The 27,238-nt window shown below is 41.9% G+C and overlaps 1 protein-coding gene across 1 annotated transcript; it reads right to left on the reverse strand.

Annotated features, from left to right (window-relative positions):
- Positions 1–872: 872 nt before the first annotated feature.
- On the reverse strand, positions 873–4,923 carry LOC115094261. Its single transcript, XM_029607123.1, has 2 exons — positions 3,590–4,923; positions 873–1,783 (listed from the first exon to the last, which is right to left on the reverse strand). Exons 1-2 carry the CDS (start codon positions 4,655–4,657, stop codon positions 1,775–1,777), a joined length of 1,077 nt encoding a protein of 358 aa, XP_029462983.1. The 5' UTR covers positions 4,658–4,923; the 3' UTR covers positions 873–1,774.
- Between the last annotated feature and the right edge of the window lie 22,315 nt (positions 4,924–27,238).

The raw sequence follows: 27,238 nt of genomic DNA on the forward strand, positions 1-27,238 counted from the left end.
CACTTCCATCAACACATCTATTTTTTATTCTGTTTATAGCTTCGCCCATTTTTTATTTTTAATTGGATTTCTTTTGTAGTTCTAAGAGAAAATCTTTTTCACTCCCTTCTGTCACACTTAATTGGCTGGCCATCTGTTTTTAGGGTGGTCAATCATGACACCTGCGTTAGGATGCTCAATGTCATAAAATGCAGGTGCTTTCTTACTTGAGATAAGAGAAAGTGGTAAACAACTGTACTCTCAAAGTCTGAAAGTGGGACAAAGGTGAAATCTTGAGGTTTTAAGTAGGGGAAAGGTGAAAGCTATGTGCTGGAGCTTTTTCAGCACAGCCATGACCGATGTCATGGCTTTTAAAAGTAAAGGCTTATGGGTATTAAATGCTAACATGTTTTTTTTTTATGGCTAATTGATTACTGACTTCACTAAATATAAGTAATTATCAATAAAGCACAAAATATTAAGATATTTTCTGACACCCCCCCCATGGAGTCAGTAAAACAAATACTAGACATAGCTAGATACATATAAATCAGTAAGGCACTAATAAGCCTGGGGGAAAATAATCACACAATAAACTACATATAATAAGTTGTGTCAGTGCTCAACATTGCATAGATACAAGTGAAAATCAAATGTAATAATACAAGTGTAATAAAAATTGGTTACATTACCAAATTGAATATAAAGAGATATGAGTTGACAAATCTGAGTTAGTTTCTAATAATAACCAGATATAAAGAGTTTCTCAATATTTCCTTATGGGAAATAGAGAACATTCATACCCAGGGAATGTAAATTTTAAATTTGAAGCTACTCATCCAGTCAAATAAGATGAGGGTTCATAATTAAAATAATCTTTATGGGTCAGAAATCTGTGAAGTGTCATCACTGATTCCATCATGTGTAGGGATCTGTGGGCATTAAATGCCTATTATACTTACCAATTGACGAGCAACGATCCTGAAATGGCAAGGTGCATTTTGAATAAGACACATACCAGTCCAGTCAATAATAGACAGTTATTCACAGTTCTCAGTAGATCAGCCAGATCAGACGTTTCAGATATCTGTGAAGTCAGTCTGACTAATTATAGATATTGGAATCTGTTTGCTCGCCTTCCACTGCTGGTCTAGTCGGAGCAGAATCTTGAGTAGGATTTGGTTGCTGATGTTGGAGAATGACTGATTGATCATCCTCAGAGGAGAGAGCTGCATTCAGCCAAAGCATAAAGTCTTGTCCTTCGTCTGTTAGAGAATTAGCCGGAGCAAGGTGTATTGGATCTAATTCTTCATCCGTCACAAAAGACGGTGGACTAGATACTGGAAACCAATTCGAGCTTAACCCCGGGCTGGAGGCTCTTGAATTTCCATCTGAAGCAACAGGATTGGCATTTGATAGGCCATGTCCATATCCTAATTGATATTCTGCCAAAGAGTAGATATTGAAGTAGCAGGGCACAAGTTCCCAGGGAGCACACTGACAAATGTGAGCACTCAAGGTTCTTCGTAGTGCTTCACGAACAGATGCCAGTCTTCTTGGCCAAGTCCAGCAATAGGAATATTGTGGGAACTTAAATAAAATATCACAGTTTTTATGCAGATAATAAGGTGCACATGTATCAGGATTGTTTTCTGAATACATCCAGCTTCCATAATCAGCATACTCATTTATGAGATCAGGTCCCAGGCAGACAATCATCGCATTCTTCCTAGGATTAGCTGGAATATGTATCTTTGAGTTTACACCTGCCATTTCTGGTTCGCTGCTCTTCGTTCTAATTTCTCTTAAGACAGAAGAAAAGAACACCAATTATTACTATGATTCCCAGGATTAATGGGAATAAATTGATCCCTAAGTCATGAAGGAGTCCACCTGCCCCTTCCATTATGGTTTTAACTACACCAACAGCTGTTTTAGCTATTCCACCCACTAATCCAGAAAAAGCACGACCCAGGGCATTTGAAAATACCTCTGGCTTCAGTAGCTCGTCTAGGATCAGCTCCCATTCACTAGCTGTTAGTTCTATCATTCTCAGATGCTGTAAAAACTCATCCTCTGACATTAACCAAAGTGAAGACAAATTTCTCAATAATACATTTACATTTAAAACATGAGTCAATAACATTTTTAACTCCGTGAATTGTACTGGTTTAAATTCCATGTACTTTATTGTTTCAGTTAACCGGGCACTAAGTGTAGGATAAAACTCCCACGGTCCACACTTAATGACAGATAGTGCAGTAACTAAATACAATATTCCCGGTTGAAACCCACACTGTGCTTTGTTTGACCGAAGGATATAAGATCCATTGGGTAATTTCAAAAAAACTTCTACTAGAGGACCGGGATTCGGTTCTAGAGGACAATCAGCTTCTCCCTCTAGTGTGAGGCAAGTATTAGAGACCTGCACCAGGGAATTACACACAGTTACAGGAACTTTGTGACAACCTTGTGCTATGATCCAGTGATAACCAGCATTATTAATACACAAGTGGGTTGGTTCAAAGATTTTAATTGTTTTAATCCAGGTGTTGCTTCCATTTGAGCTTTCCAAGAACTGACCAAAGTTCTGGATTTCCCAGCAACGTTTATAGACCTGAGTAGTGATTGGGAGAAAGATACGTCTGACCCCTTGTACTAGGGTTGAACCTAAGGTTGCCCATGGTTCTTTTCCCATTTCATGTTTGCTGACCTGCAAAATAACTTGTGAAGCCTCAACATGGGCATACTGAATTTGCTCAGCTGTGAGGTTTATTTCCTCTAATATTTTTCCCAATTGAAGGTCTCCCCATTTGGGTTTTGGGGAAGTAAGACCATCAATAAAGTGAGTAAGCTGTTCTATTCTTGCTAGAACCTGTATTTTCTCATCAGTTGTGGATATGGCATCAATCCCTAACTGTAAGGTTTGAGCTAAGTAATCCCTTAATTGAAAAATACCTGCTCTTAGCTGATATTCATTGGATTGAATACCTTTTATAGCAGTTTTAATTCTATCATTAAGATTAAGGAATGTATTTTGAACCTCCTGTTTCAAAGCATTCCTGCGCTTTCTGTTGGCTGTTCTCATCACCCAAGCGGGCAAGGGAAATGAGTCATTCAGCCATTTTGTCTGTACAATTAAATCTAACACAGAAGTAACCTCAGTGTCATTTAACCCCTCAGCTAAACCCCTGATACAGGCAGCGGTCAAAGACCGGCCTAGCAAAGGTGCATTTTGAAAAAAATTAGCCTCCTGAGTAAAGAAGGGTCCCCATACCCTATTAGAAAACCTTTTATTACAAAGATTAACCTGATATTGCCAACTAGGGCAACAAAAGCAATTCTTCTGGGTGGACGAGGAACGGGTACAAAAGAATGGATTATTCCCACACGCATTATTCCACAAAGATAAATTATAAAAAGAAATTCCACGCCAATGTGTAAAAGAGACAGGCAATTCATCACAAAAGACATGATAATGTGTACTATTTAAAAACAGAATTTCATAAGGTAGTCTACAAACATAAGACAGAGAGTCCTTAATCATTGGAAGGGGGAATCCTGTATCCTCTCCCCCCCATGTGGAATAATTAGCGTAAGAAAGTGTTACCTCAGGAAAGATGTCCATCCAGGAGAAAATGAGACCTTTAATCAAACCTGAAAATTCATAATTAGAGCCAGACAAGGAGTCCTCCAGAGGCACCTTCGAAAGGGGATTGATGCAGGCACAAGATCCATTATGAAAACAAGGACGAAGGGCAAACAGCCGCTGGAACTGTTCAGAAGCACCAATATGTGGTTGAGAGCAGTGCTGCAGTTTCCAGGATGGAGTTTCAAGGATCCCAGTAAGATTGACACTCACTGCTCTGAAACCCAGGAACAAGTTCTGATATCTAATCGAACAGAACTCTGCACGGAAGCCATCAAGAGGAGATTCCGAAGTGATGGAAGAAAGCTGCAGGGAGGAACGCTCCAGCTGCAGAAACAGAGCAACAAGTCTGGACTCTAGACCCGCAGGCAGGGACTCCGGAGAGATGCCTTGCCAAACCTGGTGAGTGTAAAACCTGAAAGGAACATCAATATGCAATAAAACAGGATCTTGCACCAGCCAGCCATGGTATGGAACAAGAATAACACCAGAAGGCAAAGGCACTGCCAGAAGAGACAAAGGCTCAGAAGGTGAGCGCTTACTGACATGTGAGTGTGAATAACGGAGCTCCTGTGAAGCTGCGGGAGAAAAGGTGGAATGCAGCTGGGTATTAGATAAGAGATAAAATAGTGAGATAGGAGATGCAATAATTAAAAGCACCCAGCAAGCAATAACATACTTACAATAAGGTCTGTAAAAAAGAAACACAGCATGCAAAAAGGTACTGATTGGGGAACAAACCATACAGCATGCAAGCAAAAGCTTCTGCTGAAAGCGAGTGAAACATGGAGGACGCTCAGATGCGGGACAAGCTACACTGAGAACGACCTGATCTTCCTGCTCCGGGGTAGGCACAGCCATGTCACCGCTGAGAATGACATCAATTGCTGGAGCAGTGGGAGCGCTGGGCAGCGGTAGATCCTCCTGACCCATTGGCATCAGCGGAAACTGCGGATGCAGCAGAGGCTGGGGGTTGAACCGAGGCTCTGGTACCGGAAAACCCCAATGTCTCGGATACCAACTTGACATCTCTAATGGACACAACTTTCCTATTCTTTGGATCCTCAGAGTCAGAAAGCAACAGTCCCGAGTCACCTAGAAATTCTGTAACAATAAAGGGATTAGACCAGTATGGTTCTAAAGAGCCACGAACATGCGTTTTGCTCAAAACTACGGAACCAATCTGAAAAGGATTTGGACTCCGAGAGGCCTTGTCAGAAGTAACCATAGCTTCTGAGGAGGCCATATTTTCAAGCATAGAGAACCCAAAGAGAGACATAGCGGGAGCTTCATGATTGGCAGTGATGGTACTATTAATCCGGATTTGGATCTCCGGAAGATGAAAGTACCAATTACTGGGGTTAGATTGCAATGCAAAAATTTGCAGACTACGCTTAACCTCACCATTAATCCTTTCAACCATTCCATTAGATTCTGGACGATGTGGGTAGGAGAATCGATGAGTAACGCTATGATCAGCACAAAAGGTCTCAACCTCAGCATTTTTAAAGGCTGGACCGCCGTCTGTGCAAAGAAACTGAAAAGGCAAAATACCAAATACAATAGCCAGACGGTTAACAGTTACAATAGCAGTAATGCGTTTCTGTGCAAATAGAAACACAAAGCCAGTAAAGGAATCAAGTACAACCAAAATATGTCTGTAACCACGGGAAGAAGTAAGGGGACCAACATGATCCATATAGACCACCTGCCCTGGTCTAATTCCCCGTGGAAGTGTCCCTTCAACATAAGGGTGTCCAGTCCGTTTGGGATTTGTGCGCTGACAATCCAAACAGTCACTGACCATTTTCTTTGCCTGACTTCTAGTCAAAACCCCATCTGAATGCTGGCACAAAGTAGCCGCATTCAAATGTAAGGAGCCATGCCTAGCAAGACGTGCCCTTACAGTTATCTCTTGCTGAGAGGCAGCCAATTTAGCTGCTTCATCTGCCAAAGAATTGTAACGAGAGTACCAGCCCACGGTCTGGTGAGCAGGCACATGCAAGACAAGCACCTGCACAGTAAGTTTCTGTGAAATAGAAAAAATTAATCTCCAGTGAGCTCTGTGTGCAATAGGCTTGCCTGTAACATCTAAAAAGTCACTGTTTTCCCACACTTTCATATGTGAATTAAACCCAGACACCACATATGTAGAATCAGAACAAACCATAACGGATCTATCAGGATCCAAATTGGGCGTTTGCTCAATATGTGTCAAAGCCTTTTGAAAGGCAATCAGCTCCGCCTGCTGTGAACTCATATCACCTAATCGCCAAGTATGTGTGGCAAAGACTTTCCACTGACCCCTTTTATTAGGAGTTAAAATAACATTAGCTGCACCAGCAAAAAATGCAGTAAGATAGTCACCCGAGGGTGTGGCAGAACCATCAGTAAAAATTACCAATTGAACCTTCTGATAAATAGGAGGAAGGAGCCTATCCGTCTCAGTAGTTAAGCAAAGATCCTCACAAGTTAAAATAATGTCAGAATCAGCCAAACCATTCTGATAATGGAATTGCACATCGTCTCTATATTGATCAGCACGCCATTGCACCCAGCGTGTGGAGAGAGCCCTACTCTCTGGGAGGGAATGGCGAGTGACAGCCTGTAACTGGGGAATCCCAGTATAACAATGAATAATCTTACCCTGAGCAAGAGCAGAGACTTTAGACAGGCAATATCTGACAGCCGTCAGTGTACGCTCCACAACATTAAATTTCCTCTCAGGCTGAGAGAAAGTATGTGTAATATAACATATGGGCTGAGATTCAGCATGGTTACTGATTGTAGCCAAGAAATGAGAGTCAGAAACCTGCAACGTGACATCTAAATCTTTAGATGATTTACGGTGCGCCAAAGGGGCTGAAACTTTGACAGCCTCTTGCAGCGCTCTCAAACATTCAGAATGAACAGCAGTCCAATCACGTGCCACAACGGCATCTCCTTTAAGCAAATCATACAAGGGGGCTGCTAATGAGGCAAAACTAGGCACAGTTTTACGTGCAAAATTAAGTGTCCCCATGATTACTTGCAATTGGCGAGATGTCTTAGGCACCGGGAAGGATATAATCTTTTCTTGGAGGGTGGGGGCAAGGCTAGCACCTGCCACCCCGATTAAAAATCCCAGAAACTTAACTTCCTCAAAACCAATTCTGGCTTTGGCAAAATTAACTACAAAGCCTTCCTCACCCAGTACCTGTATTAGTTGAACTACAGAATCCCAAAGCACATCCAGCTTATCAGAAGCCAGATATATATCATCAACATAAGGAACAGCATTATCAATGTTATGTCGTTGAAGGAGTTCCTCAACGGCAGCAGAAAATAAAACAGGGGAATTTTTAAAACCCTGAGGGAGCCTGGTATACTGATACTGCTTACCCCTGAATGTGAATGCAGTGACAGGGGAAGTGCTAATCGGAATACTCCAAAAACCATTAGCTAGATCCAAGGTGGCTTTCCACCTAGGACGTGGCAAATTATCAATTGTAGATTCAGGATTCAACGTCTGAGCCGCAACTGTCTCAGAAGAGGCGTTAAGTACTCTATAGTCAATGACCATACGAGTACTCCCATTTGGTTTGGGCACAGGAAGGAGGGGTGAATTAAATTCAGAATATTCCTCAATTAAAACACCCTGAGTAAGTTTCTGAGAAATAATAATATTTAAATCATTGTAGAATTTCTTATGGACAGGATACTGTTTTTGAGGACTGAAAGGCTTATTTAAAACTATCTCTATCGGCTTAGGGGTCTGCACTAAACCAGTGTGGGTATGATAGAGCTGAACGACTCCTAACTTAAGCCATTCAGTAAACAAATTCTGCAGCTCAGCCTCTCCAATGATGGATTTGAGCTGAGGAGAAAATGAAGCTTTTACAGCCTCAAAGCCATAAAGGGGGTCCTCCAACATCATAGAAGGCAAAACAGGCACAGCAGCCTGTGTGAAATAAATTGCAAAAGGATCCTCCTCATCAAATAAACATGCCACTTTTATGGTACGGGACCCTTTGAAGTAAGGGGAAAAGATTTCTACAGTCGCTAAGGGAGCTTGAGAATGCTTCCCTGCAAACATAGTAATTGTGACATTTTCATTTAAATATTGAATTGTATCCCATTCTCTAGTCAGGATATTAATTGTAGTACCTGAGTCCATCATGCCCACAAATAGATCACCCTGCTCCTTATTCTGGATCCACAGGGGGTTTAGACGCGGAGCCAGCATTGCCATGGAAAGTGGCTCGCTTCACAGGCTTTTTGTGAGAAGAAGGGGGAGGGCGGTCCGCCTTAGTTACAGCTCCGGACACCGCTGGAGGTTTCTCAGGAGCTGGAAAGCGGGCAGGAGGGGTCCCACGATTATCCCTCACAGGATAGCGGGGAACCCACCCAGTATTAGAGGGATTTCGTGGAGGGGGGGGTGTATAATCCTGCCTAGAATTCCCAAACCCCCTATTGTCCCTCTGATTTCTATCCTGGGAAGAAGGATCCCTGAAATGAAAACTCACCCGTCTTGAAGTTTTCTCAGGCTGAGTGCGCTGGATCTCTCTGCCCCTTTCCCTGGGTCTGTCAGACCCTGGCTGAGCCTGTTTAAGTGGCTTAGAAGGGATTAATGGACGACCAGCCGCCTCGAAGACTTGCTGGATAATGAATGGGAACTGCTCATGTCGATCTGCCGGGGCCAATGCACTTAAACGATTACTAAGATCAATACGAATAGAGGTATCAGGCATGACGTCTTTTAAAATCTCCCATACTTGATCAAAATTACTCATAGTAACCAGCATGCCAAGAGAATATGCAGCTGAAATACCAAACTTTTGCAAAATATGACGCAGCACATCACCGAGATTTGTGATTAACGGTTTCCCAAATATCGAACGATAAGTCCACCCGTAATAACTGCCCCAGCTATCGCAGAATGAGGGGGGAGGAACCAAATTCTGTGGCATCAGAGTAGAAATAATATAATGTCTGGTACGAGAATTACAGGCACCAGTGACAGCTTCAAGCGCGACTAGTCTAGTGGCCAGATGTTCAGGTATCAGATTAACATCAGCTGGAAGCGTCCCCAAAGCCCGCCTTACTCTATCTGCTTTTCGATCAATCTCACTACGGGTCCCGAATTCTCCAGGCGTCCCCAAAGAAAACGAGGTTTGTCCGTAATGATCTCTGAGCGTTTGAAAGCAGTGCAATAGGGCATTGTAAAACGCATTCTTTTTCCCTGCCGGAATTTGATCCACAGGCGGGGCATCAAAGGACAAAATAGCATCAAGAGGCGGACGCGGTTCAGTGAACGCCAAGCCCCCTCTTTTTTCAGAAACCGGAATTACCGGATTCTCTACAAATAAGCATTTACCAAGTGAAAAAGACATCTGACAATCAGGGAGAGCAAAAGGAACAAAATCCTCTTCTGCTCTTCTATTTAGCCCCTGGTGTCTGCCCTGTGCAGTAAGAGCTTTTAAACGACAAATGTCAACATGAAAGCACGGTGACGAGTCACTGGCCACTTGTAAATGCAGGACAAAGGACTGATCTTCCCTGATATGATTGGCTTCAACCCACTTACGGAACGTTGCTTCTTGAGAAGCTCTAATTCTATAAGGGTCAGCCATTGCAACCAATTATAAAAACTGCTGCAAAAGGCAAAATTACATGACTGGAAAATAATATTTAATTCTACAGGAGATTTAAACCACGTTGGGCGCCATGTGGTAAATTTTGAATGGAAGTATTGAGGCTTTTACCCTTAGCAGAATTTAAAACCAGGGAATCCTGCCTTGATAAAATATCCCACTTCCACTTCTATTTCCCTACCCTTTCTGCCTTGAGACAAAAAGTTTACTTTCAGAGGTGTGTTCGAATCTACCACAGAAATTTTTTATTAACCTTTAATTCTTGCAGCACATCATGCATAAATAAACCAGTCAGTTTATTGTAAAAATATTTTCTTTATTTCACAGATACAGAAAGGCATGAATAAATATCTCTAAATGACTAAGAATCACTTTTATGTTCAAATCTTAACTTTACCAGAGTATATCCTACAATCAATGCAAGAACCATTAAAAAAGTGATTGAAATTATTAATATCAGATAAATGTCTATTAATGTCATCTTTTTAGAAATTAATACATTTCTAATACATCTGCCAATGTAGAAACAATAGCAATTTAAAGGTTCTCATATACTTGAATAAAAAAATTATATTTACCAATTTTCTGAAGCACCCCGCTCTGTGTCTCTCTCAATCACGTGCGAAGAAAGTCTAAGTAGCACCTCTCCCTCTCCCTCAAACTGCCACTGTTTTATACACTTAAGACCCTTTGATCCAGGGTCGCTGTTACACTTCCATCAACACATCTATTTTTTATTCTGTTTATAGCTTCGCCCATTTTTGATTTTTAATTGGATTTCTTTTGTAGTTCTAAGAGAAAATCTTTTTCACTCCCTTCTGTCACACTTAATTGGCTGGCCATCTGTTTTTAGGGTGGTCAATCATGACACCTGCGTTAGGATGCTCAATGTCATAAAATGCAGGTGCTTTCTTACTTGAGATAAGAGAAAGTGGTAAACAACTGTACTCTCAAAGTCTGAAAGTGGGACAAAGGTGAAATCTTGAGGTTTTAAGTAGGGGAAAGGTGAAAGCTATGTGCTGGAGCTTTTTCAGCACAGCCATGACCGATGTCATGGCTTTTAAAAGTAAAGGCTTATGGGTATTAAATGCTAACATGTTTTTTTTTTATGGCTAATTGATTACTGACTTCACTAAATATAAGTAATTATCAATAAAGCACAAAATATTAAGATATTTTCTGACACTCTCAGTAGTCTTCAGAAGCAGTTGAAGCCTTCCAAGAGTTAAAAAAAAACGTTCCTCCAGGAACCGTGCCTTCGCCACCCAGATCCCCGGCAACCATTCATAGTTGAGGTGGATGCCTCCGACATTGGAATGGGGGATGTTTTGAGCCAAAACAGAGACACCATACGCTGCACCCATGCTCATTTTATTCCCGGCGCTTCACCCTGGCCGAGAGGAATTATGGTATGGGGACAAGGAGCTACTTGCCATCAAGCTAGCTTTTGAAAAGTGGTGCCCTTGGCTCGAGGGGGCACAAATTCAGATAACAGTCTTCACGGACCACAAAAACTTGGAATACTTAAGCCATGCACAGCGCCTAAACCACCGACAGACCCGATGGTCCCTATTCTTTAATCATTTTGATTTTTTGTTAAAATACCAGCCTGCAGACAAGAATACCCGAGCGGACACACTTTCACGTTCCTTTGCCACGGAAGATACCCCAGATGAACCGCGTCATATAATTGACCCAGCTAAGGTGATGATCTCGGCTACTCACATGGTTCCCACTGGGAGAACAGTGGTCCCTCAGACCCTCAGGAAATTGCCTTCTTCACTCCGGATCCACAATTGCCTTCTTCACTCCGGATCCACAATGCATTCCACATATCTCTGTTGAAGCCACTCATCTTATCAGAATTCTCTAAAAATAACACCTGATCCACATCCCCTCTCCACAGAGGAAGATATAACCTACCAAGTGGAGGACATCCTTGATGTACAGAAACATGGTAAACACTGGGAATACCTCCTGTCCTGGGAGGGATTTGGACCGGAGGAAAACAGCTGGGAGCCAGTAAGTAACATCCTTGACAAGGATCTCATTAAGAAATTTCACTTGGCTCACACTAGAAAACCGAAACCCCCGGGGAGGGTCCCTAAGAAGGGGGGGGGTACTGTTGCGCCTGGTCGCAGACGGCTGCGACCTTTGATGCTTACCTCTTTTCTCCCTGTTTCTCCTACATTGGGACAAGTAGCAGTATCATCCAGTCAACGCCAACTTTCGCAGCATCTCCTGAGCAGCGTGGGCACTGCCGACCACCATCTTGAATCAAGGATTACCTAAGTCGCGCACGTGCAAGGGCCTCCTAAGCATACATCATGGTGGGAATCTCGGGGGCGTCCCCTCCTGATGATGTCAGACTCCTTCCGTACTTAAACCAATGGGCCCTTGGCTAAGACGAGTTAGCAAGGAGTTTCCTACTTGCCTAATTCCGCTCTGCTTGGACTTCCTGTTCCTATGTGGGTGTAGACGCTGAGTATCCGCTTCTTGGGGGCTCATCTGCACTCCTGGCTATCCGCTTCTCGGAGGGCCTTTCTGCTCGCGTCTCCTTCTACCCACCATCTCGGAGCTTCTGGGATTCCATCCGTGAGTACTACTTCTTTGCTGGCTGGTCTCTGCTGCGGTGTACCCCCGTTCCTCGGGCCACTACCGCGTCTCTACAGCCAAGCTGTATACAGCTCTCTGCATTGCAGTATCTGCCTCATCCGCTACAGCGTCCTCGGGATGCTTAGCCTCAGCATTCTACCAGTGCAGGTTCTTGGCGTACCCCGCGCTGCAGACCACTACCGGACCTGCAACCTGAGACTCTACCTTGCCTGTGGGACCATCTGGCATATCCGCTCTGCGGTCACCTCCAGGATACCATTAGCAGCAGCAACCTCCTTGGGGTATCATATACTGCTCAGAACTGTCTATCTACTCTCCCCCACTCTGTGGGCTTCACCTTTATCTCCATAAATATATCTGTGTAACCAGACCAAGCCTGCCAATGGTGAGGCCCACAGGGCTCCTCCCTGTGGGTGGAGTCAGCTCTCGCCTCTGCCCAGGGTTCACATCACCCAAGTTCACAACTCTCACCTTTTTTTGCCTCTTCTCTTCACCACGATTCCCTCTCTTTTCACAACCCTTTTCTTGATTAATCTCCTCTATTAAATCCTATTCTCTCTGTTCACACACCTCCTTTACCAGCTTCTTCCTCTTGATTCCTTCACCTAACCACTCACCCATTCCCCTTATCACAGCCCATGTCCCCTCTCTCAGCCTTCCTTGCTACCATCCCAGGCCATTCCCTCTCACCTCACAGCCTGTCTTTTCCCTTCCCTATCCCACAGCCACTCTCTCATAGGGATGTGAATCGTTTTTTAACGATTTAAATTATCGTCCGATATTTTTAATAGCGTCATTAATCATTAAAGAGTGCGAAACAATAGAAATTCCCCCGATTTATCATTAAAAAAATCGTTAATCGTCTTTGTGTGCACTAACGGGAGTTAGTGCGCACTACCCATTGTTAGTGCGCACTAACAGAAAATACTGTAATACTTCAGTGTAATACTTCAGTGTAATACTTCAGTGATGTCTTGTTGGTGACTCTGCAGCCCATTGATCAGACATTCCACAGCCAGACTGCAGGGGGAGGCGGGAGCAGAGGACGTCCTTACTGCCATCTCCACAGCTCTGCAGCATGGACCTCTACATGCACGCTACAATCTACGTGAGTGCAGGAGACAATACTGGGAATGATCAGGCACCTACAGAGCTGGAGCATATGCCTTGAGGCATCCTAAATGAGCTTGCAAGGGTTATATAAATAATAGACTAAGATATAGAATATCAATACCCAAATGCTAATTTAGAATAAGAATATTGCATACATTTAACTTAAAAAAAAAAAAGCCACTGAATAAACAAAACCATCTGGAGCACTAGGTTACTCCACAACAAGTGCTACATTAGCTTCTGGGTGGGGATTTGGGATTTGGGCCAATAAAAGGTATTTCAAGCTTACCATTAGGTGAATATATTGAGTTTACTTCTTATCTTATGTTTTTTTCTTTTTTTAGTCACACTATGACAAAGGAACCAGCAGCAGACCAAGAAGGCAGAGAATGAGAGTTTGTCAGAGAAGTGCCTCAGGGATCGGTCCTGGATTTAGTTATGTTCAATATTTTCATAAGTGAGCACACAGAGTGTTTTTCTGAAAAGATTTGGAAGTTTTTTGCAGATGATACTATGCACTAAAACAGGGTGGACACTCCAGATGGAATAGAAAAATGAGGAGTGATCTATAGAAGCTTGAGCGATAGTTGAGAGTCTGGCAGATTACATTTATTGCAGAAAAAAGGATAGGATCATATATTTTGAGTAGCAGTATGTGATAGGGATGAGACACTGATCTGTACCAAGCAGGAGAGAGATCTCAGAGCGCTGCTGTCTGATGATCTCAAAGTTGTAAAACAGCACAACAAGGCAGTAGTGAAATACAATACTAAGATGCATATGAAGTATCAATATAGAAAAAAAGGTGATAAGGACTCTAAACAATTCATTAGTGACATTTCATTTGGAGCATTGTGGTCTATTCTGGGAAATTCATCTCCAAAAGAGAAAAGATAGAGGAGATTCAGTGAAGGGCTACCATAAGCAGCATGAAATTAGTCCCAATGATGTAATTATATATGACCTAAAGGAGAGGGGGGAAGGGAGAATGTGATAGACTCTTTCAAATTCCTCATGATATAATGCGCACAATAGTGGAAAATCTTTTAGTAATATAAAGGAAATAGTTCCTCAAAAAGAAAAACAATGCTGGATGCATTGCATTTCCTCCCAGTGATGGCAGTGGAGGGGAAAAGTAATAGCATTCAACAAAGCATTCTCTAATCATAGTGGACAGGAAATGCAGATAAAGCCAGGGATCAAGTAATTTCTGGAATATTATAACAGAAAAGAATATGGACTGAATAGATTGTTCTTGGCTCCAGCCTGAGGAAATTTACTCCTGGGCATGAATTTATGTAAATTTTGATGCCATGCAGGAGGAGAATACCATCGTATATATGACAGAGCCAACGCAAGTCCAGGTTCCCAAGCCCTTGTTCTTATTACAAGATTACCATATGTGCAAGTATACTGTACTTTTATTTCTTTGGATATACTCTGATTGTTATCATCCAGATTCTGATGTCCCATAGATCTCTACACAAATTTTCTACTCATTGCTAAGATCTTATCCCAAATATTGCATGCAACATTTTATTAAATCTGGAAGAAAAATAATTCTCCACTATTCTGCTTGCTTTCCAGAGGGCTCCTTTCAGCTCCTTGTTTCTGAGGCTATAAATCAAAGGATTGAGCAGTGGAATTGCAGTTATATACACTACAGTAAGCAGTTTATTAACATCCATGGAGGAGGTAGACTTGGGTCTCATGTACACACAAAAAGAGGTTCCATAAAATAAAAGGACGACTGTGAGGTGGGAGGAGCAGGTGGAAAAGGCCTTTTGTCTACCCTTAGTGGAGCGGATTTTCAGGATGGCAGAAATAATGTACATATACGATGTAACTAATAACATGAAAGGAGTAAAGGCCAATATTGGACCTTCAATATAGCTTATAATTTCAAAGACAGACGTCCCTGAACATGACAGGGCTATCAGTGCTGTGATGTCACAGAAGAAATGGTTAATTTCATTGGAGCTACAGAAAGACGATTGTAAAAGAATAAGAGTGTGGGGAACTGGATTTAGAAAGCCAATCATCCATGAAACAATGGCTAGAACTATGCAGATTTTCCTGTTCATGATGATAGTGTAACGCAAGGGATTGCAGATGGCAACATAACGATCATAGGCCATGGAGGTGAGAAGGTAGAACTCTGTACCTGTGCAGGACAGGAAGAAATACATCTGGGTCATACACTGTGTGAAAGAGATGATCTTATATTGTGTTATGAGCATTGCTAACAATTTAGGCACTGTGACAGTCACATAACAGATTTCTAGGAAGGACAAGTTGATGAGAAAGAAGAACATGGGAGTTTGCAAACGAGGTTCAGAGCATACTGCAGAAATAATAAGAAGGTTCCCCATTATGGACATCAGAAAAATAATCAAAAACACATGAAAAAGGAGGAGCTGCATCTCAGGAAGGTCAGAGAATCCCAGAATGATGAATTCTGTCACTTCTGTGAGATTTGCCTCATTCATTTTTCCCATTTTGATTGGCTACTGGAAGAAAAGATAAAACAGAAAAAAATTAAAATAAAAGCAAAACTATCTTAATACACACATTTCATTTTGATAACTTTAACAGCTAAACTTTACTGCTCAGAACTGTCATGGATAAGGAGGGACTGGCAGCTAAGTTATATCCTTAGTATGATGGACAGTAATAACTAGGAAGACTGGATGGGCCAACTCGTCTTTTCTGCCATCATCTACTATGTCACTTAATCAAATTAAGATGTGTGGAGAAATATTTTTTAAATAAAGAGAATGACCATCATGTTGCACAATAAGAAACACATCATTTAGGGATGCAGGAAGATTAATAATGAGCGCCTTGACATTACATACAGCATCCCTTTGGCTTCTTAAAATAACTCTACAGATAAGTGGTTTTTGAGTTATTTATACACTGCAAATTTTTATTTTAAAAAAGGGAGAATATTGGACTGCACATTGGTGGATCTTAAATCTGTGCACTTTATTCCTAGAATGACTGATGACTGAAATTAATGTTTGTTTGTGCTGATTTGTTTCATTCTTACACTTTTTGGGTTTTTTGATCTCATATCATCTACTATGTAACCATATTACTAGAATTGATATGCTTTATATAAACACAATAGTGTTCTTTCATCCATTTAGGGGATAACTTTTGTAACATCATTTAAAAAATGTAGGCAAATGCATACAACACTTAGACCAATTTTCAAAGCAAACATATGCACTTATGTCTGCTTTGCATATTATCCCTCCAAACCTACCTGCACAAGTTACACCTGCTAAAATGTCTGTGCATATTTTCCTTGAAAATGTATGTGCATACTTTTTAAAATCCAAAAGCATGCACGTAAGATCAATGCCCCCTCCCCATCTTTACCACCTGGAGTGCCTCCACTCAGTCCAGGTAAACGTATGTGTGACCATGACAAAGGTTTGTACGTTTATCTGCATATCAGGCACGCAACTTTTCAAAAAGCTATTTCAGCGCATAAAACACTGTTTTACCACAGAAATACCTTTTAAAATTACCCCCTATTGCAGTAAAGCTATTTTTTTTAAATATCTTTATTGAAATGTCCAATCTGAATAATGAGTACAATAATAATAATACTTGAAGTAATCCCCAAAATATATCCCCCATCCAACATATTTCAAGTGAAGGAGGAAAGAAAAAAATCAGAAGTATCCATAACTTCTATGTCCATCATGTGCTAAATAATACTTATCATGTAAAGTGATGGGGAAGTAAAACTATTTAAGATATTTAAGTAAAACTTATATGCACTCCTGGAGTTGAAAAGAGGCTCCTTGAAAGCTTTAAAAAGCCTGAAAAGGTCATTAATGAGTGTCCAAAAAGGGATCTGGGGCAGATCCCACACTCTGAGGTAGAATGCATCAAGTGATCCATTTAAATATGTAGGGAGCTCATTAATCCTGGTCAGAGATGGAATTAAGTTTCCGGCGCTGATCCTATCTGAAGGAGAGAAAACGACTGCAATGAGCCGTGATTGCACAATAGCATGGCCAGAGATAATGAGTAATATGTCATGCATAAATTAGTCGAATCTGTACATCCAGGATATGCTCTGTCTCCTTTAATGAGATCTAGAGTCAGGGGTTGCTGACACTTCCGATGGACATATCTGCTACTTCTCATCTACACCAAATGGGTTTCTGGACAGAAAGTTGGCAAACCTATGGAATACTCTTGTGGAGAGTCACTTTTAGCTACAGCATGTTGACTCTATTTTGCTGTTGTTTCTGCTTCCTATTGTAAGACATGTCATGAATCCATGGGAATGTCTTAATCTTATGACTTGCAAGCTTCCCTTGCTTCTAGATAAGATGGCTGCTCCTTTCCAGGCACTTCTACATTTACTCCACTTCCGCCCTATGGGGGTAATTTTCAAAGGAGTTACGCGCATAAATGTAACTACTATTGTAGCAATTTTCAAAAGCCATTTACTCACGTAAAGTGCACTTATGCGAATAAATCCTATGGACGATTCAATGGCATATATTGTAGCAATTTTCAAAAGCCCACTTACTCGAGTAAAGTGCATTTACATGCGTAAAACCCAGATTTACGCATGTAAATGCTTTTTAAAATCCGCCCCTCTCTGAGCAGAGCACGCACGCCGCTCAGTGTCTCCTGCAGCACACCCATCATATCCCTTCGCCTTGATCCTATTCATTGTCAGTGGCAGCTCTCTCTCCCCTAGGTAAAATGTGAATTCAGTCTGTGCTGAGTGCACATTTTAACTCAGAATGCACACTTTTTAACTCCTGATACATTAGGATGACCCAGAGCTTCCATCCAAAAACTGCAAACAAAAGACAAGTGAAATTTCAATTCTGCAAGTCAAATAACAGATATAAAGTGTATGGACAAGTTAAAAAATGTATGAAGTATAAAACTTGTGTGTGTACTTCGGATCCTAGCTCTGGAACAATCCTAAACTGCCCCTTTTTATTCCCTGTTCACATTTACACGTGACACTGAAGTACACGCGTATTCTCATGGTTTATAAAGTAACAGACGTGCATATATGCCACTTACTTGCATATTTGCTAATTTTACACATGCAACCCAGTGTAACTCTTTGAAAATTGCCCCATGGGGTAAATTAAAAAAGTATATACATGCTAAAAGGGGGTTTTACCCGTATACATGAACTTTACCTGTGTAAGTGGGCTTTTGAAAATTTCTACAATATCTGACAGGAGTCGGGTGGCACCTTATAGACGAACCAATTTATGTACAATGTATGCCATTGAATTGACCATAGGATATTCACGTGAAAGTGCCTTTTACATGTGTAAATGGCTATTGAAAATTGCTATGATAGTATGTTACATTTATGAATGTAATACTTTTGAAAATTACCTCCTAAATTTTTATACGATATTTCTAGTAGATAGACCCAGAATGAAATGAAGAAGTCGCAGTGTCTGTGGAGACATAAAATCGGCTCTGCCTGTGTCATTACATAGGAGAAGCTTAGTTCCTGAAATAGGATCACACATTAGAGTTACAGATGAAAGGCCTTTACATAAGTCTCATTAATTAATTCTGGAATTACTTCCCTGCTAACCTTCACAAGGAAAGCTATGGGGTTTTTTTATAATTCTGCTTCACAGAGAGAATAAGATGTGAGCAGATGCTTACAATGCAAAGCATTTCATAAGAGCAGGGGCGTGCAAATCCAGTCCTCCAGCACCGTATCACAGTCTGGTTTTCAGAGTTAGGAATGTATGGACTACAAATTCACCAGTTTCAGTCATTTTTTCAAAAGTTTATAGACATCCCAGATCTGGAAGTTTTTGGTTTGAGATAGTGTGCACAACCTGTGATGAAGTGTCACCAGCGTTTGTCTCCCTGACACAGCCCGTAACAGGTGAAACGCTGACAGCGTCGGAGCTTTGAAGGAGTTTGGAAGTTTTGAATTTGGAAGCTCAATGAGCTGGGAGAAAGGAAGGAAGGTCTGGTGAGAGTTTCACTTCGGAAGAGTAATGGCAAGCAAAGTACTTTGTGCTTCCAGCAGTTTTGAGACTTTTCAGATTTGTCTGCGTGTAACACTTATGTGACATTTTACAGAAAAAAAGTTAAAAATTCTAAAAAAAAAAGGAAAAGTTTTAATTTCTTAAAGCAAGAAAATTTATTTAAAAATAAAAAAATAAAAAATTAGGAAGATGCCACTGAGATTAAGAGGTTTTTCAACTAATGATGGTGCCTTGTTTTACCTAATCACGGGCATTTATTGTTAAGATTAGGCATCTGAAGTTTTTTATTCTAAAAGAATTAATTTTTTCACTTTTAATAATCAATATTGCTCATGTAGTGTGCCTTATAATATCTTTTCGGAATACATTCATTGTGATACTAAAGATACTTTAACCCAATGACTCCCAAATTACTATACTATGGATACAAACTAAACACCTCAGTTCAAGGTGAATTTTCATACTTGCGCGTGGGCACATGGACGCGCCAGTTTTATAGCATGCAGACGCCAATGCACGCGTATGTTATAAAACTAGCTACCCAGATATCTGAATTTTTTAAAATATGTATTTTTGTTCTTAAAACATTAATTTTTCATGCCTTCCTTAGTTTTATTAATCTCAGATTAAAACTAAAATCAGATTTTGTTTCCGCTGAGGTGTTACAGGAAATGCAAATGTGTGTCACAGTCAATAAACGTTACAACATTCTTCACAACCCAATTTCAGTACTAGATTCACCTTCAGGAGGATATTAATCCAGTTCCTTCTTACCTTTCCTGCCAATGAAGAGCACGGATTCAGCAGCTTCATAAATTCTCTTCTCAATTCACTTCAAGATTGCTGTCAGGATTACCTTAACTTTGTAATCTGAATGCTCCTTCTGTTTGGGATGCACTGGCTCATTTCAGAGGTGTGAAGCAGTTTGCGTTACCCTGTTAGTTCTCTACATTCATCTCATACAACAGCACACAGCAGGAAGTCTCACCGCTCTGTAGCTGCTGTGTGGTGCTTTTTATGAATTTGTGTTGAAAATACAGACAGAAAGGAATACGCTCTAATTTTAGGGAAAAGAACCTTCTTCATGTTAGCAAAGGCTTAGAACAGGCAGATGTATTTATTGAGATTCCTGGGACCTTTGAGAAAATAAATCTCAGAAGAATTTCCAGGCTTCAGATGTGCAAGAAGCACAGAATCATAAAACCTTCAGTTTTACATTTGTACATTAAAAACTCAAGAAGCTGGGGCAATTGGTGTGTACTGCTGCACTATAAGTGGAACTAACTTACTAACAGGTCGATCCAGTAAAGTGTGCTCCGTTGGAGCGCACTGTCACCCTGCTCTGGACGCGTGTTTTCCCTTACCCCTTATTCAGTAAGGGGAGGAAAACACGCGGCCCACCCGCGGCACCTAATAGCGCCCTCAACATGCAAATGCATGTTGATGGCCCTATTAGGTATTCCCGAGCGATCCAGTAAGTAAAATGTGCAGCCAAGCCGCACATTTTACTCTAAGAAATTAGCGCCGCCCAAAGGTCGGCGCTAATTTCTTCCGGCGCCAGGGAAGTGCACAGAAAAGCAGTAAAAACTGCTTTTCTGTGCACCCTCCGACTTAATATCATAGCGATATTAAGTCGGAGGTCCCCAAAAGTATAAAAAAGTAAAAAAAAAAAAAAAAAAATTTTGAATTCGGCCCGCGGCTGTCGGGCCGAAAACCGGACGCTCAATTTTGCCGGCGTCCGGTTTCCGAGCCCGTGGCTGTCAGCGGGCTCGAGAATCGACGCCGGCAAAATTGAGCGTCGGCTGTCAAACCCGCTGACAGCCGCCGCTCCAGGCCAAAAGGAGGCGCTAGGGACGCGCTAGTGTCCCTAGCGCCTCCTTTTCCTCGTTTGCACCGCGTCGCCTAATTTAAATACTGGATTGCGCGCACTGGCGAGGGGCCGGTGCGCGCGCCGGGAGAGCGGGCGTTAGTCCGCTCTCCCACGGACTTTACTGGATCGGGCTGTAATCTTGTTTACTCCATTGTATTTCCTTTCCTTAATGATTGGCTCTCCTTTTCATCTAATGGATTATAGACTGTATCAGCCTTTTTTTCTCTAATGTTAATTTATTTAAAATCTTTTCTTATCTGCACATTCCATAAATCTTGGCAGTTTACAACTGCACATACACAATGTTAATATTTGTTTCCTAAATACTGATTATTTGGCAAAATATAATGTGCTGTCCTTTGTTTTCTTGTAATGAAAATTTGAAACTAATAATAAAAATATCAAGAAGAATAAAGAATATACAATATGCACAATATCATATTTCATTGTTGGGTGTTGCATTCGTGGAACCTTGGGCTGAGGCAGGGTTGATGCAACCTACAGGGAGGAGCTCTGCAGGTCCTCACCTTCGTCAGGCGGATCCGGACGAAGCAGAGGCCCAGCTGGAGCTTCAACTTTACCAACCCTCGTTCCCCTCGGACTGAGCCTTTGGGTGCCGGGGCCAGCAGGTCTTTGGAGGGGGCCTCTGCCGACGGTGGAGAGGTTCGTTGAAGGAAAGCTGGGTCGACGTAGACAAAGGTCAGGTGTATTCAGTGGCGGTCAGTGGCCAAATGTGTCTGAGTTCAGGCTGAGGTCAAAAGAGGTATCCATCCGAAGGAAAGGCAGGACGCAGAGGCAGGGCAGGAGTACAAGGAGAAAAACAGGCAGGCAATGGAGGAGAGGCTGAAGAACTGAAGACAAGGATGCTGGAACTGAATAAAGAAGACAAAGACTCTGGAACAGACGCAGGAAGCAACGCGCACTACCCAGAGTAGTAGGACCTGTTGCTGAGGCGAGTAGGATCTAGAGCACTGCCCTTCTATAGGGGCCACGGGGTCTTTCCCACCACGGTCCCTTTAAATGTGCGGCAGGGACGCATGCGTATAGGGAGGGCAAGCCTCACAGAATTTGTCATTGGTGTTTCGGCGTGTTGAGAAGTGATGGTTGGCACGGCCTCGAATTGTTGGCGGCAGTCTGCCGCATCTCGGCCAGGACCTGGAGGAAAGAGTGGTGGTCCATGGGGTACAGGACTGCAAGAAAATGTATTTTATGCCTCAGAATGCACTATTAGTACATCGAAAGATTTCTTTTGGAGATCTCTTATCATACGCAGTGCCAGTAGCACTCCCTATAATATATTTATGTGGGGTTTGGAAAAAGTGCCACTTCCTTCCATTAAATCAATAACCAGACTGCGTAGAAAGATGAGGGTTTTGTAATCTGCAGTACTAAGGCATACAATTTGGGTATTTTTGTTTAGGCTTCTAAGACTCATATTTCTCTTTCTATATTTCATATTTTGATTTATTTTCAACAAGAAAGCTGTCATGTAACCTTGCTACATGAAGAATATTAGATTCTGTAGAGAGGTCTTTTTTCCATTTTTTGATGTGTTGTGTGTGATGCGTTTTATGAAGTATTTTTCATTTTGTGTCAAAAATAAGTGTTTAAATAAATCCCTGATCACCTGCCCATTCAGGCTGCCCTCTCTTTTCTTGTGGAGAGAGGATTCCTAGGGTCTTGTTAATTCCTCCACTGCTGCTGCATGCATCGTTCATTGGGGCAGGAGGGCAGGAGTCCTTCCACAGCTGTAAGAGCCCATTCTGCAGCTTCTTCTGGTACGCCAGCCCATCATTATATAAAATTCATAATTCAGGAGATCAGCACAGAGGAAGCGCCAGTCCTGTGCGTTTTGAATACCGTGGATCTGGCACACCAGGAGAAGCCATAGACGGGCTTCCTTTTTTTCTGTTCTGGGCGTGGGCCGGTGAGATAGGGTACAGCAGTGGCTGCACAGACCTCTCTTTTCTTCGGCTGCCAGTATGCTAGGATCCACCGGCGGCCACATGAGCCTCTCCCATCTTCTGCCTCTGGAGGGATCAGGTCCACTGGAAACCACACAATGGCACCTCTCTCCTGTCTTTCACCTGGGACAAACCATCCCCTCACCCACCACTTAGTATTCCACTGTTGCTACATGAAGAATGCATACACAGTGATAAAGTTTTAGTGAATATTTTTTCATATTTTGCAATTGACGGGTTTTATGAGCTATTTTTCATTTTGTGTCAAGCTTGTGTTAAAAATAATTATTTAAATACATAAGTCAAGGCCCCTGGTTTTCCACCCCAGAAGACTAACAGTATGTGAGGTGCAGCAGAGATTGAACATGTGGCCCAGGTGTTTAAGTCCAGAGGACCTTGCAGTAAAGCTACAGGGACTCTGAAGCACCAAGACCTCTGCAGATAATACTAAGCAAAGTAAAGTTAAGGCGCCTCACCTCCAGAGGATCCCTATTGGACCAGTACCAGATGTATCCCAAATAGAGGGCTGTATAATAAGGAGCTCTAGCTTGACATACCTTTGATGATCCAAAAGTCCATACAGAGTTTGCTCTGCGTTAAACTGCTGCCTGGCCATGCTCCTGGGACCTGGGTCCTGGTCTCTTCTATAGTATTGGTCCTCGGCTACACTCCTGCTTCCTGCTCCGGTCCTGGTCTTTGGTCCTTCCAAGTACCTGTTTCTTTCTGGGAAGTCCCGCCAGCCACCTGCACACAAGGGTTCAACCCACAGGCAACAGTGGCTGCTTCAGGAAGGAGTAGGCAACTCCAGACCACCCAACCTCTCCAAGATATTTCCCTGCCAAGCTAGTGTACCTATTCACCATCCCCAGTACAGCAGACCATGATATATTGGTGGTGTGGTGGGTTATCAAAATAAACACTTAATTCCAGCAGCTTAAAGAAAGATCCTTACTTAGATAAAGTATGGAATATTCTAGGAAAGTGCAAGGTAATTCAGAAGCAGTCATTCAGGGCGAGTGAGGAAACTCACACAACGATGAGATTTGTACAATGTTCTCTTAACCTAGCTTGATGGACTCTCTCCCTGGGTAACATCAATCTAGGTTGAGAGAACATTGTACAAATCTCATCGTTGTGTGAATTTCCTCACTCCGAAGGACATCAAATTTTCATAAGAGTGTACTGTTCTGTTCGTACATCTACCTCCACTTTAATGGGGTAGAGGAAGATGCCACCACCTCAGTGGAAGGACCCCTACCACCCACTTCGACCTCGGGAGGGGAGCTCCACCCAGAGGGGCAGTGAGGAGGTAACTCTGACCCTGAAAGTGTGTGTGGCCTCTTAGCAATGCAAAAGAAAACTCTGACTCCTTGACCTATTCTGGTTTGATATTATGAGTCGACTCATGTTAAAACTGAGCAAATTTAAATAAGGAGATACCATCCTATGACTATTAAAAATGGCATATTGCACGTGTAAGCTTTACTGTCTATTATTTTGTTAAAACAAATTCGTTTTATTTTTTATTAGATGTGTTTTTAAATGCCTGGAGGATTTGCTGCCTCCTCGATAAGTGTGCCCTCCTATTCCCCTTTGTAATCCCAGGACTGCTGAACTGTTTGTATTTCTTAAATAGGCACCTCCCTGCAAGTGAGCCAGGTACTTTGGTTAAGATATAAGGAAATAGTCTTGTGATGTGAATCTTTATAAGAATGTTACAAAATAAAATTTGATTCTTATGAAAAATAGTGCACTGTAAAATGAGACTTGCTGTGAGAAGGGGCTACGATGACAGCCTGGGCTGGCTAGGCAGAGATAGATAGATAGAGAGATAGATAGATAGATTCTTTTTGCATGTAGCATGGAATTTAAAATCAGGAACTTCAGTGCTGGTGAGGAGGTGGATAACAGATGTAAGTGAATAGCGTGGCAGGGCCTTATCCTGAGGGTTCATGGTCTCTCCCCCAAAGAGATTCTGTAGGTGTTATCAAACTCGCCTGCTTAAAATTTCATCAGGAATTCAAATCAGCTTTTGAGTCAGGTTACTGGGAGTAAGAACCATTCAAAGCTATCAAGCTTTCATACATTGTCTGGTTTTCAGTGTAATAGATTTTATCTTGGTTGTTGATGTCAGTCTGCTAGGTTTGGTGTATGGAAATTCTTGATATTGAATGCTGTGCGCCCCATCTTTCACATAGACTAGAGCCCTTGGTGGACAAGCGATTTTTGTAAATTCAGGCAGTATATAAATAAAGCACCAGAAGAAGCATTTTCTAAAGAATGAAAAGGCCAAGGACAAGAAGGTCGTCATCTAAAGCAAAAGGCAGGGAAACTGGAAAAGCGTGTGAAAAAAACTTTTTGACCAAGAGGGTGGAGGAAACCTGTTACAGACTTCCAGCAGTTACAGGAGTCAAAACAGTGACAGATTTCAAGAATACATGGCATTGACAGGAAGGGAAGGATATTAAGTTGGAAGGTGTACAGAAAAGCAGTTTTTTCTGCTTTTCTGTACACTTTTCCTGGTGCTTTCAAAGTTAATTCCTGCCCTTGGGCAGGTGTTAATTTCTGAGAGTAAAATGTGCGGCTTGGCCGCACATTTTACTTTCAGTATTCTGGGCGAATAACTAATAGGCTCATCAACATGCATTTGCGTTTTACACGTGCTAGTACTAGTACCTCTTACAGTATAAGGGGTAATAGGCGTGCGTCAGAAACGCACATCCAAATGGGTGTTAAACGGTGCGCTCTACTGTATCGGCCTGTTAGATTGAAAGTCCTCTGGGGCTATTACTGGCATCAGTAGCACGGGATCTACTTAGTGTTTGGGTACTTGCCAGGTACTTGTGGCCTGGATTGACCACTGTTGGAAACAGGATGCTGGGCTTGATGGACCCTTGGTCTGACCCAGTATGGCAACTTCTTATTATGCTCTGCATGTCAAAGTGGCCCCTAACCCCTACACAAATACCTAAACCTCACCTCAAGTTACTAGGTGGGCCTCCTATAGAGATATAACTAACTACTACAAGACTCTTATAGATAGTCTCTCTTTCTCTCTGTCTCTCTCTCCCTCTTTCCCCTGCCCCCCATTGTTGCAGTAAAGAAAAGCAATAATTATGGTATTACTGCAAAGTGTGAAAAGTTAATGCAGTAATACCCCTCTGAAGTACTACGATAACACACATTGTAATAAATAGGCCATTACCCTAAACACTATCACATGCCATAGTTTGATGAATGTAGCCCCCTGGGGAGAGGGAAATACCTAAATAATCCACTTTAAAGTACATGTTGAGCATTAAATCTTAGGTCATTCCTTGAACTTCAGTAGAAAACTCTTCATGTTTTCTTTTCCTGGCTGTCCACCCTGTTACAGATTTTGGTATCATTGGCAAAAGGACAGACCTTTCCCAACAACCCTTCTGTTATGTCACTCACAAAATGTCAAAAAGAACCAGTCCAAGGACCAATTCCTAAAGAAAACCACTAGTAACAACCCCCTCCTCAGAGAAAACTCCATTTACCACTACCATTTGTTGCCTCCTACTCAGCCAGTTTCTAACTCAGTCAGTCACTCTGGGATTCATACCAAGGATGCACAATTTATTTATGGCTTCTGTATGGAACCGTATCAAAGGCCTTGCTGAAATCCAACTGTGTCTAGCACTATGTCTAGCACTCTTCTTTGTTTCAACTCTCTGGTCACTCCATCAAAGAAATTGATGAGATTCATCTGATATGATTTACCTCTGGGAAAACCATGCTGCCTTGGATCTTGTAATCCATTGGATTCCAAAAATTGCACTATCCTCTGTTTTAGCAGCGATTCCATTAGTTTGTTCACCACAGAACTCAGACTATTGACTGTATTTCCCAGTCTCCTCCTTACTTCCACTTTTATGAATAGGAACTACATCCAACCTTTCCAGTCCTGCGAAACTATTCCAGATTCTAAGGAAGCATAGAAATGGTCAACCAGAGGAGCTGCTAGGACATCTCTGTTCCTTTATTACCTCAGATGTATCCCATCTGGCCCCATCACCTTATCTACTTTCAAGTTTAGTTAGCTCCTCACAAACACACTGTTCTGAGAATTGATTGAGGTTTACCTCACTTCCAATCTTGCCTTTCTATTATGTGGGCCTGCTCCAGGCTCTTCCAGGGTGAACACCGAACAGAAATATTTGTTAAACAGTTTTGCTTTTTCCTCATCAACCTCTACATCCCCTTCACCTTCTACATTCACCTCTACATTCCCTTCACCTTTGAGACTCACAATGCCACTTTTGCACTTCCTTCTTTTTTTTTATTTTTTTTTTTATTTATGCATTTCGATTTACAAACATAACCCATCAAACGTGAATACAGAGTCAAGGATACATACTATTTTAAACAATTAA

This window comes from Rhinatrema bivittatum, chromosome 6 (assembly GCF_901001135.1).
Source record: "Rhinatrema bivittatum chromosome 6, aRhiBiv1.1, whole genome shotgun sequence".
Taxonomy (NCBI): domain Eukaryota; kingdom Metazoa; phylum Chordata; class Amphibia; order Gymnophiona; family Rhinatrematidae; genus Rhinatrema; species Rhinatrema bivittatum.